The following is a 13,405-nucleotide window of genomic DNA, read 5'->3' as shown; positions in this document are numbered from 1 at the left end:
TCTTTGTCTCTTGTAATAGTCTTTATTTTAAAGTCTATTTTTTCTGATATGAGAATTGCTACTCCGGCTTTTCTTTTTTTTTTTGCAGTGCGCGGGCCTCTCACCACTGTGTCCTCTCCCGCTGCGGAGCACAGGCTCTGGATGCGTGGGCCCAGCCGCTCCACGGCACATGGGATCCTCCCGGACGGGGGCACGAACCCACGTCCCCTGCATTGGCAGGTGGACTCCCAACCACTGCACCACCAGGGAAGCCCTCCGGCTTTCTTTTGATTTCCATTTGCATGGAATATCTTTTTCTAACCTCTCACTTTCAGTCTGTATGTGTCCCTAGGTCTGCTGTGGGTCTCTTATAGACAGCGTATGTAGGGGTCTTGTTTTTGCATCTACTCAGGCAGTCTATGTCTTTTCGTTGGAGCATTCAATCCATGTACATTTAAGGTAATTATCAATAGGTATGTTCCTATTACCATTTTCTTAATTGTTTGGGGTTTGTTATTGTAGGTCTTTTCCTTCTCTTGTGTTTGGTGCCTAGAGAAGTTCCTTTAGCATTTGTTGTAAAGCTGGTTTGGTGGTGCTGAATTCTCTTAGCTTTTGCTTGCCTGTAAAGGTTTTAATTTCTTCATCAAACCTGAATGAGATCCTTGCTGGGTAGAATAATCTTGGTTGTAGGTTTTTCCCTTTCATCACTTTAAATATGTCCTTCCACTCCCTTCTGGCTTGCAGAGTTTCTGCTGAAGGATCAGCTGTTAATTTATGGGGGTTCCCTTGTATATTATTTGTTGCTTTTCCCTTGCTGCTTTTAATATTTCTTCTTTGGATTCTATTTTTGATAGTTTGATTAATATGTGTCTTGGTATGTTTCTCCTTGGATTTATCTTGTATGGGACTCTCTGTGCTTCCTAGACTTGATTGACTATTTCCTTTCCCATATTAGGGAAGTGTTCAACTATAATTTCTTGAAATATTTTTTCAGTCCCTTTCTTTTTCTCTTCTTCTTCTGGGACCCCTATAATTCGAATGGTGCATTTAATGTTGTCCCAGAGTTCTCTGAGACTGTTCTCAATTCTTTTCTTCTTTTTACTTTATTCTGCTCTGAGGTAGTTATTTCCACTATTTTATCTTCCAGGTCACTTATCCGTCCTTCTGCCTCAATTATTCTGCTATTGATCCATTCTAGAGAATTTTTAATTTCCTTTATTGTGCTGTTCATCACTGTTTGTTTGCTCTTTAGTTCTTCTAGGTCCTTGTGAAGCTTTTCTTGTATTTTCTCCATTCTATTTCCAAGATTTTGGATCATTTTAATATCATGACTCTGAATTCTTAAAACGGCCAGATAGAACCCTAGGACAAATGGTGGAAGCAAAGCTATACAGACAAAATCTCACACAGAAGCATACACATACACTCTCACAAAAAGAGGAAAAGGGGAAAAAATCATAAATCTTGCTCTCAAAGTCCACCTCCTTAATTTGGGATGATTCGTTGTCTATTCAGGTATTCCACGGATGCAGGGTACATCAAGTTGATTGAGGAGCTTTAATCCGCTGCTTCTGAGGCTGCTGGGAGAGATTTCCCTTTCTCTTCTTTGTTCTCACAGCTCCCAGGGGCTCAGCTTTGGATTTGGCCCCGCCTCTGCGTGTTGGTCGCCGGAGGGCGTCTGTTCTTCGCTCAGACAGGACGGGGTTAAAGGAGCCGCTGATTCGGGGGCTCTGGCTCATTCAGGCCGGGGGGAGGGAGGGGCATGGAGTGCGGGGCGGTCCTATGGTGGCAGAAGCCGGCGAGACGTTGCACCAGCCTGATGCGCGCCGTGCGTTCTCCCGGGGAAGTTGTCCCAGGATCCCGGGACCCTGGCAGTGGCGGGCTGCACAGGCTCCCCGGAAGGGGTGTGTGGATAGTGACCTGTGCTCGCACACAGGCTTCTTGGTGGCGGCAGCAGCGGCCTTAGCGTCTCATGCCCGTCTCTGGGGTCCGCGCTTTTAGCCGCGGCTCGCGCCCGTCTCTGGAGCTCCTTTAAGCAGCGCTCTTAATCCCCTCTCCTCACGCACCAGGAAACAGAGGGGAGAAAAAGTATCTTGCCTCTTCGGCAGGTCCAGACTTTTCCCCGACTCCCTCCCGGCCAGCCGTGGCGCACTAACCCCCTGCAGGCTGTGTTTACGCCGCCAACCCCAGTCCCCTCCCGGCGCTCCGACCGAAGCCCGAGCCTCAGCTCCAGGCGCCGCCAGCCCCAGCAAGTGAGCAGACAAGCCTCTCGGCCTGGTGAGTGCTGGTCGGCCCTGAATGTCTGTGCGGGAATCTCTTCGCTTTTCCCTCCGCACCCCTGTTGCTGTGCTCTCCTCCGCGGCACCGAAGCTTCCCCCCTCTGCCACCCGCAGTCTCCGCCCGCGAAGGGGCTTCTAGCGTGTGGAGACCTTTCCTCCTTCACAGCTCGCTCCCACTGGTGCGGATCCCGTCCCTGTTCTTTTGTCTCTGTTTTTTTCTTTTTTCTTTTGACCTACCCAGGTACGTGGGGGGTTTCTTGCCTTTTGAGAGGTCTGAGGTCTTCTGCCAGCGTTCAGTAGGTGTTCTGTAGGAGTTGTTCCACATGTAGATGTATTTCTGGTGTATCTGTGGGGAGGAAGGTGATCTCCGCGTCTTACTCTTCCGCCATCTTCCCGGAAGCCCCACGAAACTATTTCTAGAGTACTGTATAGTGTACCTGATAGCTATTTATTTAAATTCATTTTACTGAAATACAGTTGATTTACAGTGTTGTGTTAATTTCTGCTGTACAGCAAAGTGATTCAGTTTTACATATATATATTCTTTTTCATATTGTTTTCCGTTATGGTTTATCACAGGATATTGAATATAGTTCCCTGTGCTATACAGGACCTTATTGTTTATCCATTCTATATATAATAGTTTGCATCTGCTAATCCCAAACTCCTAATCCATGCTTCCCCAACGTCCCTCCCTCTTGGAAACCACAAGTCTGTTCGTTATGTCTGTGCCTCTGTTTCTGATTTGTAAATAAGTTCATTTGTGTCATCTTTTAGATTCCACATATAAGTGATCTGATAGCTACTTTGATCCTTACTCCAGCTCTCTGAGATCCGTGGGCAGGAGTGGTATTATCACTTTCTTAATCATCGGGCAACTAGGCACAGTGAAGATAAATGATCATGATAGATACAGAGAAGGGACCTTCATAGTTGAAGGTTCTTCCTTTTGCCTAACTCTGACATAGGTTCTGTGATTAAGAGATATGTGTCTCACAGAAGCGGGAGTAATAACTCTTAAAAATATTAGCCAACTTTTTCGCGAATACCATGTTTTACGAATTAGAACCATAAATACCCCAGGGTCATCTGTTTATATTCCCTGGCCCCTTCAAAGTGTGAAGTCCATATAAATCAAGAATTTAAATTAAAGCACTGGAAATAAGCAACTACTCTTCATCTATATTTCTTTTTCACAGATTATTCAGTACTTAGAAATCCCTTGATTGCTCTTATTACAGAAGGTGTTTCAAAGCTGTGGAATAAAGGGAGGAAAAGAAGGCAGTTAAATGCACTCTGAACCTCCCTTTTATTCTAGCTATGTCCCATGAGATGTCCTCAGAAGGAATGAGTTCCAAAAACTGCTACAAAAGAGGCTGTTGAGTTATTATAAAATGATCATTTTTATTTTTCTTTTCATTCATTTATATTTCGCCTAAGGACAAATGTATATAAAGTCTTTGCACTTAGTTAATGCTCTGTAAAATAGAATGATAACATTGCCATTCTTAAATATGTTACTTTGCTTTTCTACTGTGTATTCTTGTTAAATCTAAGATGTATTTTCATATATATATGAAATATATATCCGAAAACAGTTTTCAATGTAATTTAGGAACTGAAGGGTAAACATAAAACAATTTGACTAAAAGTGGGTGTGATTTTCTTATCTGAGCCTGCCAAAAATTCACCAAAGAAAAATCATTCAAATGTCTTTGCAGTTAGATTTCTTTTATAAATTGGAAGCTATTCCATCATAGGAGATGTGAACCCTAATTGACGAGTATTTATAAAATATTTCCACAATGAGATGAAATGACATAAAACTGAGATGGATTAATGGGAAGATGCCTGAATGACAGTGTGAAGATATGAAAGTATAGCTGAGCCAAGTTTTATTGATTAATTCAGCAGCATTTATTTCCTGAGCATTCACAGTGTTGATAGAGGGATAAATTAAACAACCCTGTCCTTCAGGAGCTCATGGTACAGAAGGGTTCTGAATTTTCATTTTGTTTGACAGTAAGACTTAATATATATTTTCTTAAACCTGAATACTGTGTAATTTCCTAGGACTTACTTTGTTTTGCTATATAAAAAACTAGCTCAGTTATGAAAGTTAAATTAAGTTGACTATAGTTAATCTCTGAAATAAACCTCATTATAGAGTCCACTCTTCATAATTTAGAATTTTATGAGTATGGAGTAATTAATCAGGAATAGGCTATTGTCTGACCTTGCTTTGTATACTTGATAGAGAACAACTTCATATTAAACCATTGTCATTTAAGTAAGATAAAATGATCTGGATCAGCCCTCTACTGCCATTTCCATTGCGTGGGAATTGAGTTTCCATCTTGTTTGCTGTTGTTTATTTTTTGCCACATGTTAGCAAACCATTGTCTTTCTTCTCTCCATCATTATCCCCATTCCCACACAGATACATAGGTAAAGTCAAAGGAAACATATTAGGGCATACAGTTTGACACAGTAAAAAGAATGTAGATCATTAAGTTAGATAGATCTGGATTAAATTCCTGATTTCTTTGGGTCCTAGGCAAGTTTTTTTTTGTTTTTTATTTTTTGTTTTTAACCTCATTCTATATATAGCTTTCCTCATCTTTAAAACTGGAAGAGTGACTGTTACAGGCTGAATTGTGTCCCCTCAAAATTTATATGTTAAAGTCATAACCTTCACTACCTCAGACTATAACTGTAATTGGAGATAGAGTCTCTAAAGAGGTAATTAAGTTAAAATGAGGTCATTAGGGTGGGCCCGAATCCAATGTGACTGGTATCCTTATAAGAAGAGGAAATTAGGACACAGATGGGTAAAGATTATAGGCCACGTGGTGACACAGGGAGGGAGAAGAACATTTAGAAGCCAAGGAGACAGGCCTTAGAAGAAATCAAGCCTGCTGACACCTTGATCTCAGAATTCTAGCTTCTAGAAATGTGAGGAAATAAATTTCTGTTTTTTAAGTCACCCAGTCTGTGGCACCTTGTTTATGGCAGCCCCTAACAAACTAATACAGCAACAGTATCTAAAATGAAAGATATAGGAATTTGAAATATTATACTGTATGCTATAATATATAGTGAGTGATTCATACATATAGCTAGTATGATTATTGATATTAGTAGTAACATTAGTATCATAATTAGCATTGTGAAGCACTACCAGAGGTTTGTGAAAGAAATAATTGCCCCAAAGGAAAAAATAATGAGCTTGTGAAAATTCTTTTAAGCAGGAGGAAGTTTAAGTGTGTCCCTGGAAGCTTTACTTTAGATCAGTTTTAATGTATAGAGCCTCATATACTTTCTCTCTAATAGAGGGATATGCTCTGAAATGTTGCCTCCGTGTTTTCTGGCTTAATGCCCTTTGGTTTTAATCATTCTTTCTTTAAGAAAGAGAAAGAAATTGCCCCTTAGGGAGAGAGCCCTTACCTTGCCTGAGCATTGTTTAAGAAATGGGGCTTGGATCTCCCCAATGATACACTTGACTCAGGCAATGTTGTCAGTTCCTCAGTTAGCTGAGCAGTAAATCTGATCATTTCTTTGCCAAAGATAAAGGATGTTCTTTAAAATACATGAAATTTCTCTCTTAATGTTCAGTCCCTTCAGTTTTGCTTTATTTAAGGCTACTTTATCATCAGTTTTGGTGTTTATTTTTAAAATTTTGGAGTAGAAAAAGTAGATCATAATAAACCATACATTGAATAAATACATTGCAGGGCTCTTTCTAAAATCTATGTCACGTATCTCGTATTCCCTCGTGGCTCCCTCTGTAATGCAGACATTTTGTTGTTCATAGTTTTTTTCATCTGTTATTTACCCTCCCCTTCTCCTCGTGGAGCTCTTGGTCTCCAGGAATTCCTTTAGGGAAGCTATCATACATCCCATGGGTCAGCAGGACAGCTTCTCCCCTGCCGAGGGGAGAAGGCAAGAATTAAGAAAGGGAAGATCCGGCTCTACTCTCAATTCCAACACTTAACACCAAATCAAGTCATTTGATCTCTTTGAGCCTTTGTTTACTTTTCTATTAAAACAGTAACAAAAATATTTGCCATTAACACTTCAGTGGGTACTGGGGAAAGAGACATCAAATGAGATGCTCCCAAAGAAAGCAGTTTGAAACCCATTTGAAGCTATGGAATTATAAGACCCTACTGTTATGAACACTCCCAAAAGAGCCAGGGGTGTCTGTAAGGGGACCCATGGAGCAAACTAAATATGTAAAAGAAATTGAGAAACTGTGTTTTTCAAGTCATCAGTCATTACGAGACCCTTGAGCTCTATATATCTTCATTTCCTAGAGGAGATACTTGTCATTTTCAAAGTCTTTCCATTTTGGTTTTATTATCTGTATGATAATTGATATGAATAAAAGATAATTGTAAGTTAATAGCAATAACTACATCTACTGGCATAATATATTTTATGTCCTTGATAATCTATTTTCCAAAAGGATTTACCAATTTACAGTAAAGAATGCAAATGTGAATAAGGTTTTGATGAAAGAGTAATAAAATAGAAATAAGGAATAGGAACCTGATATAATAGAGGTAGACAGTCATACCTTGGTGCCTTGATATTTTATACTAAATTCTCAGGCAGTGTTCAAAGAGCACCAGAGAAGGAGTCTGACATCTTGTTTCTTATTCTAGTTTACCTACCAGGTGGTTTGCATGCTAAGACTTATACGTATATTACTTAATTTATTATTCTACCTGCTATACTCTTCTACTAGCAAATTATCTAGTTCTCTATAAGTTTTCTATTTTAATTCATTTATTATTGAAGTATAGTTGATTTACAATGTTGTGTTAGTTTTAGGTGTACAGCCAAGTGATTCGGTTTATATATATATAAAATATGTATATATAATATGTACATATTATATATACATATTATATATATTATATATGTACATATTATATATATAGTATGTATATATTTTATATATATATTCTTTTTCAGATTCTTTTCCCATATAGGTTATTCCAAAATACTGAGTATAGTTCCCTGTTAGTTCTCTTTAAACTTAACTCTTTCAGGTCTCCCTTGGGAGATGCTTCCAAACTTGTTCCATTTTAATACCAACTGAACATTATTTCAGAAAGAGCTAATTTGTTGTTTTTAAACATAAATATATAACCGACATTATATATAACTGCTTTTCTGGAGCCATTTTATTTATAATTATTTGATGGGGAAAATAATAAATTAATTCCAGGTAGTCTATTCTATTTTCTAACTAAACTTTCCTTTTTTTATACACATACATACACACACACACATACATGCATATTAATGCACATATGTATATATAATTTTTATATCTAATGTAAATCTTAAAGTGGACCATGATTCTGTTCCTGTTGGTATCCAGAAAAGTAATATGCTCTACGTATATGGAGCTGCCAAAATCACCATCAGCTCCATCCCAGTAGCGAGCTGTCCAGTTATGAAAACAATAAGCCCCACCCATTGTTGGTGCTTTCGAGACAAAAGAAGTTGTGTGTTACAAAACATGTCATGCTTGTTGACTGTTTGAAGATGAGTATATCCACCTTATCATGGCTAATGGTGACAGTGTGGAGATTCCACTCCTGAAATACTGTGTTGGTTGGAACTCAGCAAAGCAAGTTCAGCTGCTTGCAAACTTGCAAACCCTGCAATGTTAAATGGCCAAAATACCACCACAGCATGTTTTTCATCAGTTGAATGAATCACTTTTTGTTAGCAAGCAGGACATTTCCATGGTTCTGATTATTAATAAATGTAGCATGATCTTAGTACCAGCATACTGAGCACAGTGAGAAACCAGCAATCAGAAACGCTAGTCTCTTTCTCAGAGTAGAAGGCATGTGATTAGGTATTGCATGTCTTAGAAGTGAAAATCGTTAATGGATTAAAGAGGATTCTTATGGTTCCTGGGATGCTCCCAAAAAGTTGATTTGTAATCCACATTTAAAAATAATAAAATTAACTTTTTAATTTGAAAACGTAAAGTTATTCCATGTTCCCCCTGGGACTCTAGGCATTTTATATTAAAATTAACAGAAAGCATGTATTTATCTTTAAAAACCATGCAAGACAACAAAGCTAATTAAAGAAGAAAAAAATAACAAGTTATCAGAGCAGAGGGTTGTAACTATTAATTAACTTCCTCTAAAGCCAGCATTGGACTATGGAAGCATTCAGGGTCTTTAGTCACACTTGCTAGCAAATTCAGTACCAAGAATACATTTTAAAATTTATTTCTATATAGCAGAAAAAGCTGTATGCTAAGGACTTTGTACCTTTTATGACCTTTTCAGCTATAAAGTTAGAATTATCTAACATAGTGATATCCTAAATTCAGAACAACAGAGGCAGTAAAAATAAATTTAAAAAAATTAAATCATATTCTCTTTCTACTTATCGTAATATTGTCATAATGTAGTTTCACTCTTTGTTTATGTAAAAATTGAAGTCACAGTGACCTTCTAGCCACCAGGTATAAGAAGTTGTGTATTTATCTTTTAAAATGCTCTTCCTCTTTGTATTCTTTGTATTGAGAATACTGAACAGGGCAGTGGGTGAAATATAAGCAGAGTAGAAAGTTTGTAAAGTTATTTGTATGGTGAGAAAGCCAGACTAGCTTTTGAAAACATGTCAGATTTAGGGGTTATGGCTTTGTTTTCATTCTGCTTCGTTCTTACGAGAAGGTGTGAAAAAAATGAAGTACAGTCAACTTTACATCATTGGTATAGTTTATTGTAGAATGATATTAAGCTACAATTAGTATATGGTAAAGCCAGGCTTTTGGAGGCACGAGGGTCCAGATGGAGACTTAAAGGAGGTGCCACTTATTTAAGTCAGATATTTGGGTCTCTGTTTCCAAGCAGTGTTAACAAATGAAATATTCCATAGAACTGCTGTGAAGACCCAGCTAATAAATCTGAAACACACTTTGGCAAACTGTAAAGCACCGTGTATATGTTGCTACTGTTATCACCTTTTGACTTTTTCTTTCTGTAGTGACAAAATTATTTCCTGATAGAGTATGGATTTATTTCTGTAGCAGAATCCACTATATATTTAGGATAGAATAGGGTAAGATTTTATAAATTGCCACAAAATGTCACAGGATGATTTGCACTTTTGGTGATTCTATATATTAATCACTGAGTAACCTTCAGTTTTCCAAATAAAGAGTAAAGAGAATGGTGATGACATTTGTAATCATCTACAGAAATGGAATTATTTAAATTCTTCACAGATGGTGAGATATCAAGAGTAAATCATTATATCCCCATTTCTAATTTTAAGAATCTTTGAGGGTGTTGGTGGATAATAAGGAACAAACATTGTTTCGCATGTAGAATTAAACATAAACTTTCCATACTACAGTCCCAAATTTTCCAGATGACTGTGGAGGGCTTTTCAGACACCATCCCCTAAGAATTGAGAAACTCATAAAAGGAAAATAATGTTATGCTGCATACAATACACAAACTGATCATATGGGAGCAACTAGAATACTGACCTTTCAAAGAGGACAAATTAGATTCTATATGCCTCAGACTACAACGTGGCTTAATGCCTTAGAAGAGGATGGCATATGACATATACTCCTAATTCTAGCCTCATAGCAGCTTAGTCTGTCATTTCTAAACAAGCTGAATAACTCATTTCTTCTTGAAACAACATAATTCAACCCAATATTCTCTGTAAAGTAAATTGATCAGTGATTGAGATTTTTAGTAAATGCTAGAGATATATGAATGCTTGTCTAATGGTGCTTTAAAACAGTTTCAAGGATTGGACTATGTTCAGTGGGAAACACAAGAAAATCTAATGCCAAATGTTCTCTGAACTTTGAAATGAGTGACATGGAACTACTCACTATGGGTGACATACACACAATCATAGAAACTACAGTGGTGTAGTCTATCCTGGCTACCAAATCTGCATGCTTTTTCCCAAATTCAGATTTAAAAACTTGTTTGTAAAAATAGATTTTTGAAATTTAGGAGATGCAAATATTTTCTTTATTTGTCTTCCTCTTTGTTTTCTAAGTATTTTTAAGTCAATATATTTTTACTAACCCCTGGGTTTATAAATTATAAGAGTTAAAACACAAGTAAATATTAAAAACAACGTTGAACCCACTAGTCATAATTGATAATACTGCTTTTCATGATCAAAATTCATTAAATTGAGGGTTTTTTCCTATGTCTCCTATGTCTTCTTTTTGAAATTTAGTTTGGAAAGGAGCTAGAAACTGTTATAGAATACCGGATAAACACCACAACTTGGGGAAAAAATATAGAGTTAATTTTTTAAAGACCTCCAGAATTAATTTTTACCACCTTTTTTATAGCAACATAAGAGGGAAATAGGCAAATGCTTTGAGTCATGTAACTTGGTTTTCTCAGGCTTTCTTTTCTGTGAGGGTGACAGAGGGCACAGGCAGGAAAGGAATAACGGCTTTGGACTTCCACGTTACCTTTAGTTTTGTGTGGCCTTCCTGGAACTGCTCCCTACTCCACTGACCAGAATATTCTGATAGCTAAGAGATGGGGGAACTAGTTTCCTATCTCCTGCCTGCCCTGGCCTAGATTGAAGAAAGCAGAAAAGTTGCTTGTCCCAAGGTAGCAAAGCTCTCAGACACAGCATGTTATCTGCCCTCTGCCCTTATACAGCAGGATCTGAAGATGCGAGGAATGTCTCTGGCTAGCATCGGCTTTGTTATTAACTCATTTTGCCTGCATCTTTAATTTGGGGTGACAGCCGTCTTCCAAGGCTTTGGATGCCATCCCTCTTGGTCACCATATTCTGGCACGTGGCGGCCATTTCTCGCCACAGCTGCCTGTGCAGAGTCTCAGCAGTGTACCCACAGCTGGCAATACGCACTGCAGGGTCCTGACGGCTCCCTCTCTCCTTGCTTTCGCAGCTGGTGCCACGTACATCTTTGGGAAAAGTGGAGGCCTCATCCTCTACACCTGGCCGGCCAATGACAGGCCCAGCACGCGCTCTGACCGCCTGGCTGTGGGCTTCAGCACCACCGTGAAGGACGGCATCTTGGTGCGCATAGACAGCGCCCCAGGCCTCGGGGACTTCCTTCAGCTTCACATTGTGAGTACTGGACTGTGGCCTGGATTCTCTTGTCTTCCTGGTGGTCTGAGTTGGTGAGGCAGATAAATGCACTGGAACATTCTAGATAGACATGGCAAAGGGACGCAAGCTTGTAACGTTGCCTCAGTGTGTTGGAGCCACACCCGGGAGGTGGTGTGTATTAAGCCTCATTCTACCCCTCAGATATGAACCATGATACCCAGAGGGTACCTCGGGCATAGAAAATTTAAAACTCTTCCTGTCCAGACTCCCTCCCCTTCTGGGTGGTTTGACCTGTCATGAAACACTTAACAGACCACTTAGGTGTAAATAAGAGACTGACCTGGTATGGTTCATCTTAACCTGGTGCAAGCAGCAAGGCCACCTTGAGTGTCAATGATCTCCTAAGTTGGGGGGATCAGCAAAGGTTTGCTGTAAAGGGCCAAATAGAAATATTTGGGGCTTTTCGGGTCCTAAGTCTCTGTCAGAGCTACTCAACTCTGCCATTGTTAATGTGAAAGCAACTACAGACAATACATTTTTAAAGAATATGTATGACTATATTCCATAAAAATGTATTTCTAAGAACAGGCTGCAGGCTGTGCTTTGGTGACCCCTGCCCTAGCCTGCAGACTTTCTTGTAGCGACATAAAGAACATGTGATAAAAACTGAGGCCACAGTGGGTGGGGCAAAAAGAATCAGCACATTGACCAAGAGTTGGTGTATTTGTGTGTCTTGTATATCCAGCAGTTTGCTTGTATATATAAACCCAATAGGATTGCACCCTCACTCACTGCAGATCATTAAGAACACAGTGCAATTCTAAGAAATTAAAATGATTTGGAGGAAAAATTACTTAGTTGTGAGGATAGAAAATATTTTTATAGCCACAGTTAACCCATTTTATCACCTGTGCAGTCTGCAGTTAAGAAAGTAGGCTAAAGCAGGATATGATTCTCATCCATAAGTACCCAAAGTGCAGCCACCAAAAGCAAAGAGAGGAATTGTTCTCATTAGGTAGCCATGACAAGGCTAGGAAGAATGGATTTAATTTGGAGCAATAAGAATTAGGTTTAAATAGTAGGCGGGGAAAGCAGTTAAGAGGAAAAGTCAACGGGGGATTACCACCAACCTCCGAAAAGGAGGAAAAGCAACATTTACTGGGAATCTTTGAATGTGAGTTTTGCTAATGTGCCTATCTACCGAGGAAAGCAGAGTGAGATTTCGTTGCTGGGCTCTGGAGTGGAGGTGGCTGGCTGGAACCAGAGCAGCAAGCTCAGCCCTGGAAGCAGTGCCCGTCTCCAGCACCTGCTCTTCCAATATGCCTTGGAAACAGGAGCAGCTGGAAGGAAGAGGCCTAAGCTGGAAGCCTGTCTGATCTCAGAGTGAACCAGAGCAGGTCAAGACTCTGCTTAGAAATGCAGGGAAGGACTGCTTGGAAACGATCACCTTCAAAACGTAGAATAGGGGTCTTGAGAAGAGTTGTGAACCTTTAAAGCTTCCTCAGATGCTTCAGGAACCATATGGTACTATGAACCTGAGCTTAAGCATCTTACAAAGCCACGCCAAGGAGCACAGAGGAAGGCGGCCATAGTTAGTACAGCTTATCTTTATTTGGCCTGTAAGAACCACCATAATTTACAAAACTGTTAAGATTTATGCTGCATATAACTTAATGAGTATTTCATGGCAGCTATAACTAGTCTATTATTACCAGCTCACTTTCATTTTCTTTTTTTATTCAGTGTGACTTACTAGGAAGAATAAGATTTGACACAGCCATGAGCATCTTTATCGAGTCAGATAATGTGCTACCAGTTTATCCATTTCTTCCCATTCCTGTTTTGTAAAGTGTCTCCACTTTTAAGAGAAATGTTGTTTGTTTGTTTTTTTTCTGGTAGTTTAGTTGGAGTTGGCAATGTTTTTATAAAATGGATATGAGGATCCTGGGAACTTCAGGGAGGAACCAAAGCATTCCATGTTAAATCTTAAAAGCAAAAATACAAGAAATCTTACATCAAAATGTGTAGAGCCCCCTTGG

At 39.0% G+C, this 13,405-nt stretch overlaps 1 protein-coding gene across 20 annotated transcripts in view; it reads left to right on the top strand.

The window, feature by feature from the left end:
- Positions 1-13,405, top strand: part of NRXN3 (neurexin 3) — a gene marked incomplete at both ends in the record, with an annotated part of 1,628,308 nt that overhangs the window by 1,239,259 nt on the left and 375,644 nt on the right. For all 20 annotated transcript variants that reach the window (XM_082647291.1, XM_082647290.1, XM_082647293.1 and 17 more), the window contains one exon: positions 11,203-11,384. In XM_082647291.1, coding sequence (XP_082503417.1) covers positions 11,203-11,384 — 182 coding nt within the window. The remainder of the gene's footprint in view (positions 1-11,202; positions 11,385-13,405) is intronic.

This window comes from Grampus griseus, assembly GCF_964374135.1.
Source record: "Grampus griseus genome assembly, chromosome: 2".
Classification (NCBI taxonomy): Eukaryota; Metazoa; Chordata; class Mammalia; order Artiodactyla; family Delphinidae; genus Grampus; species Grampus griseus.
The sequence above is the reverse complement of the archived record's forward strand: the minus strand, read 5'-3'. Positions and strand labels throughout refer to the sequence as shown.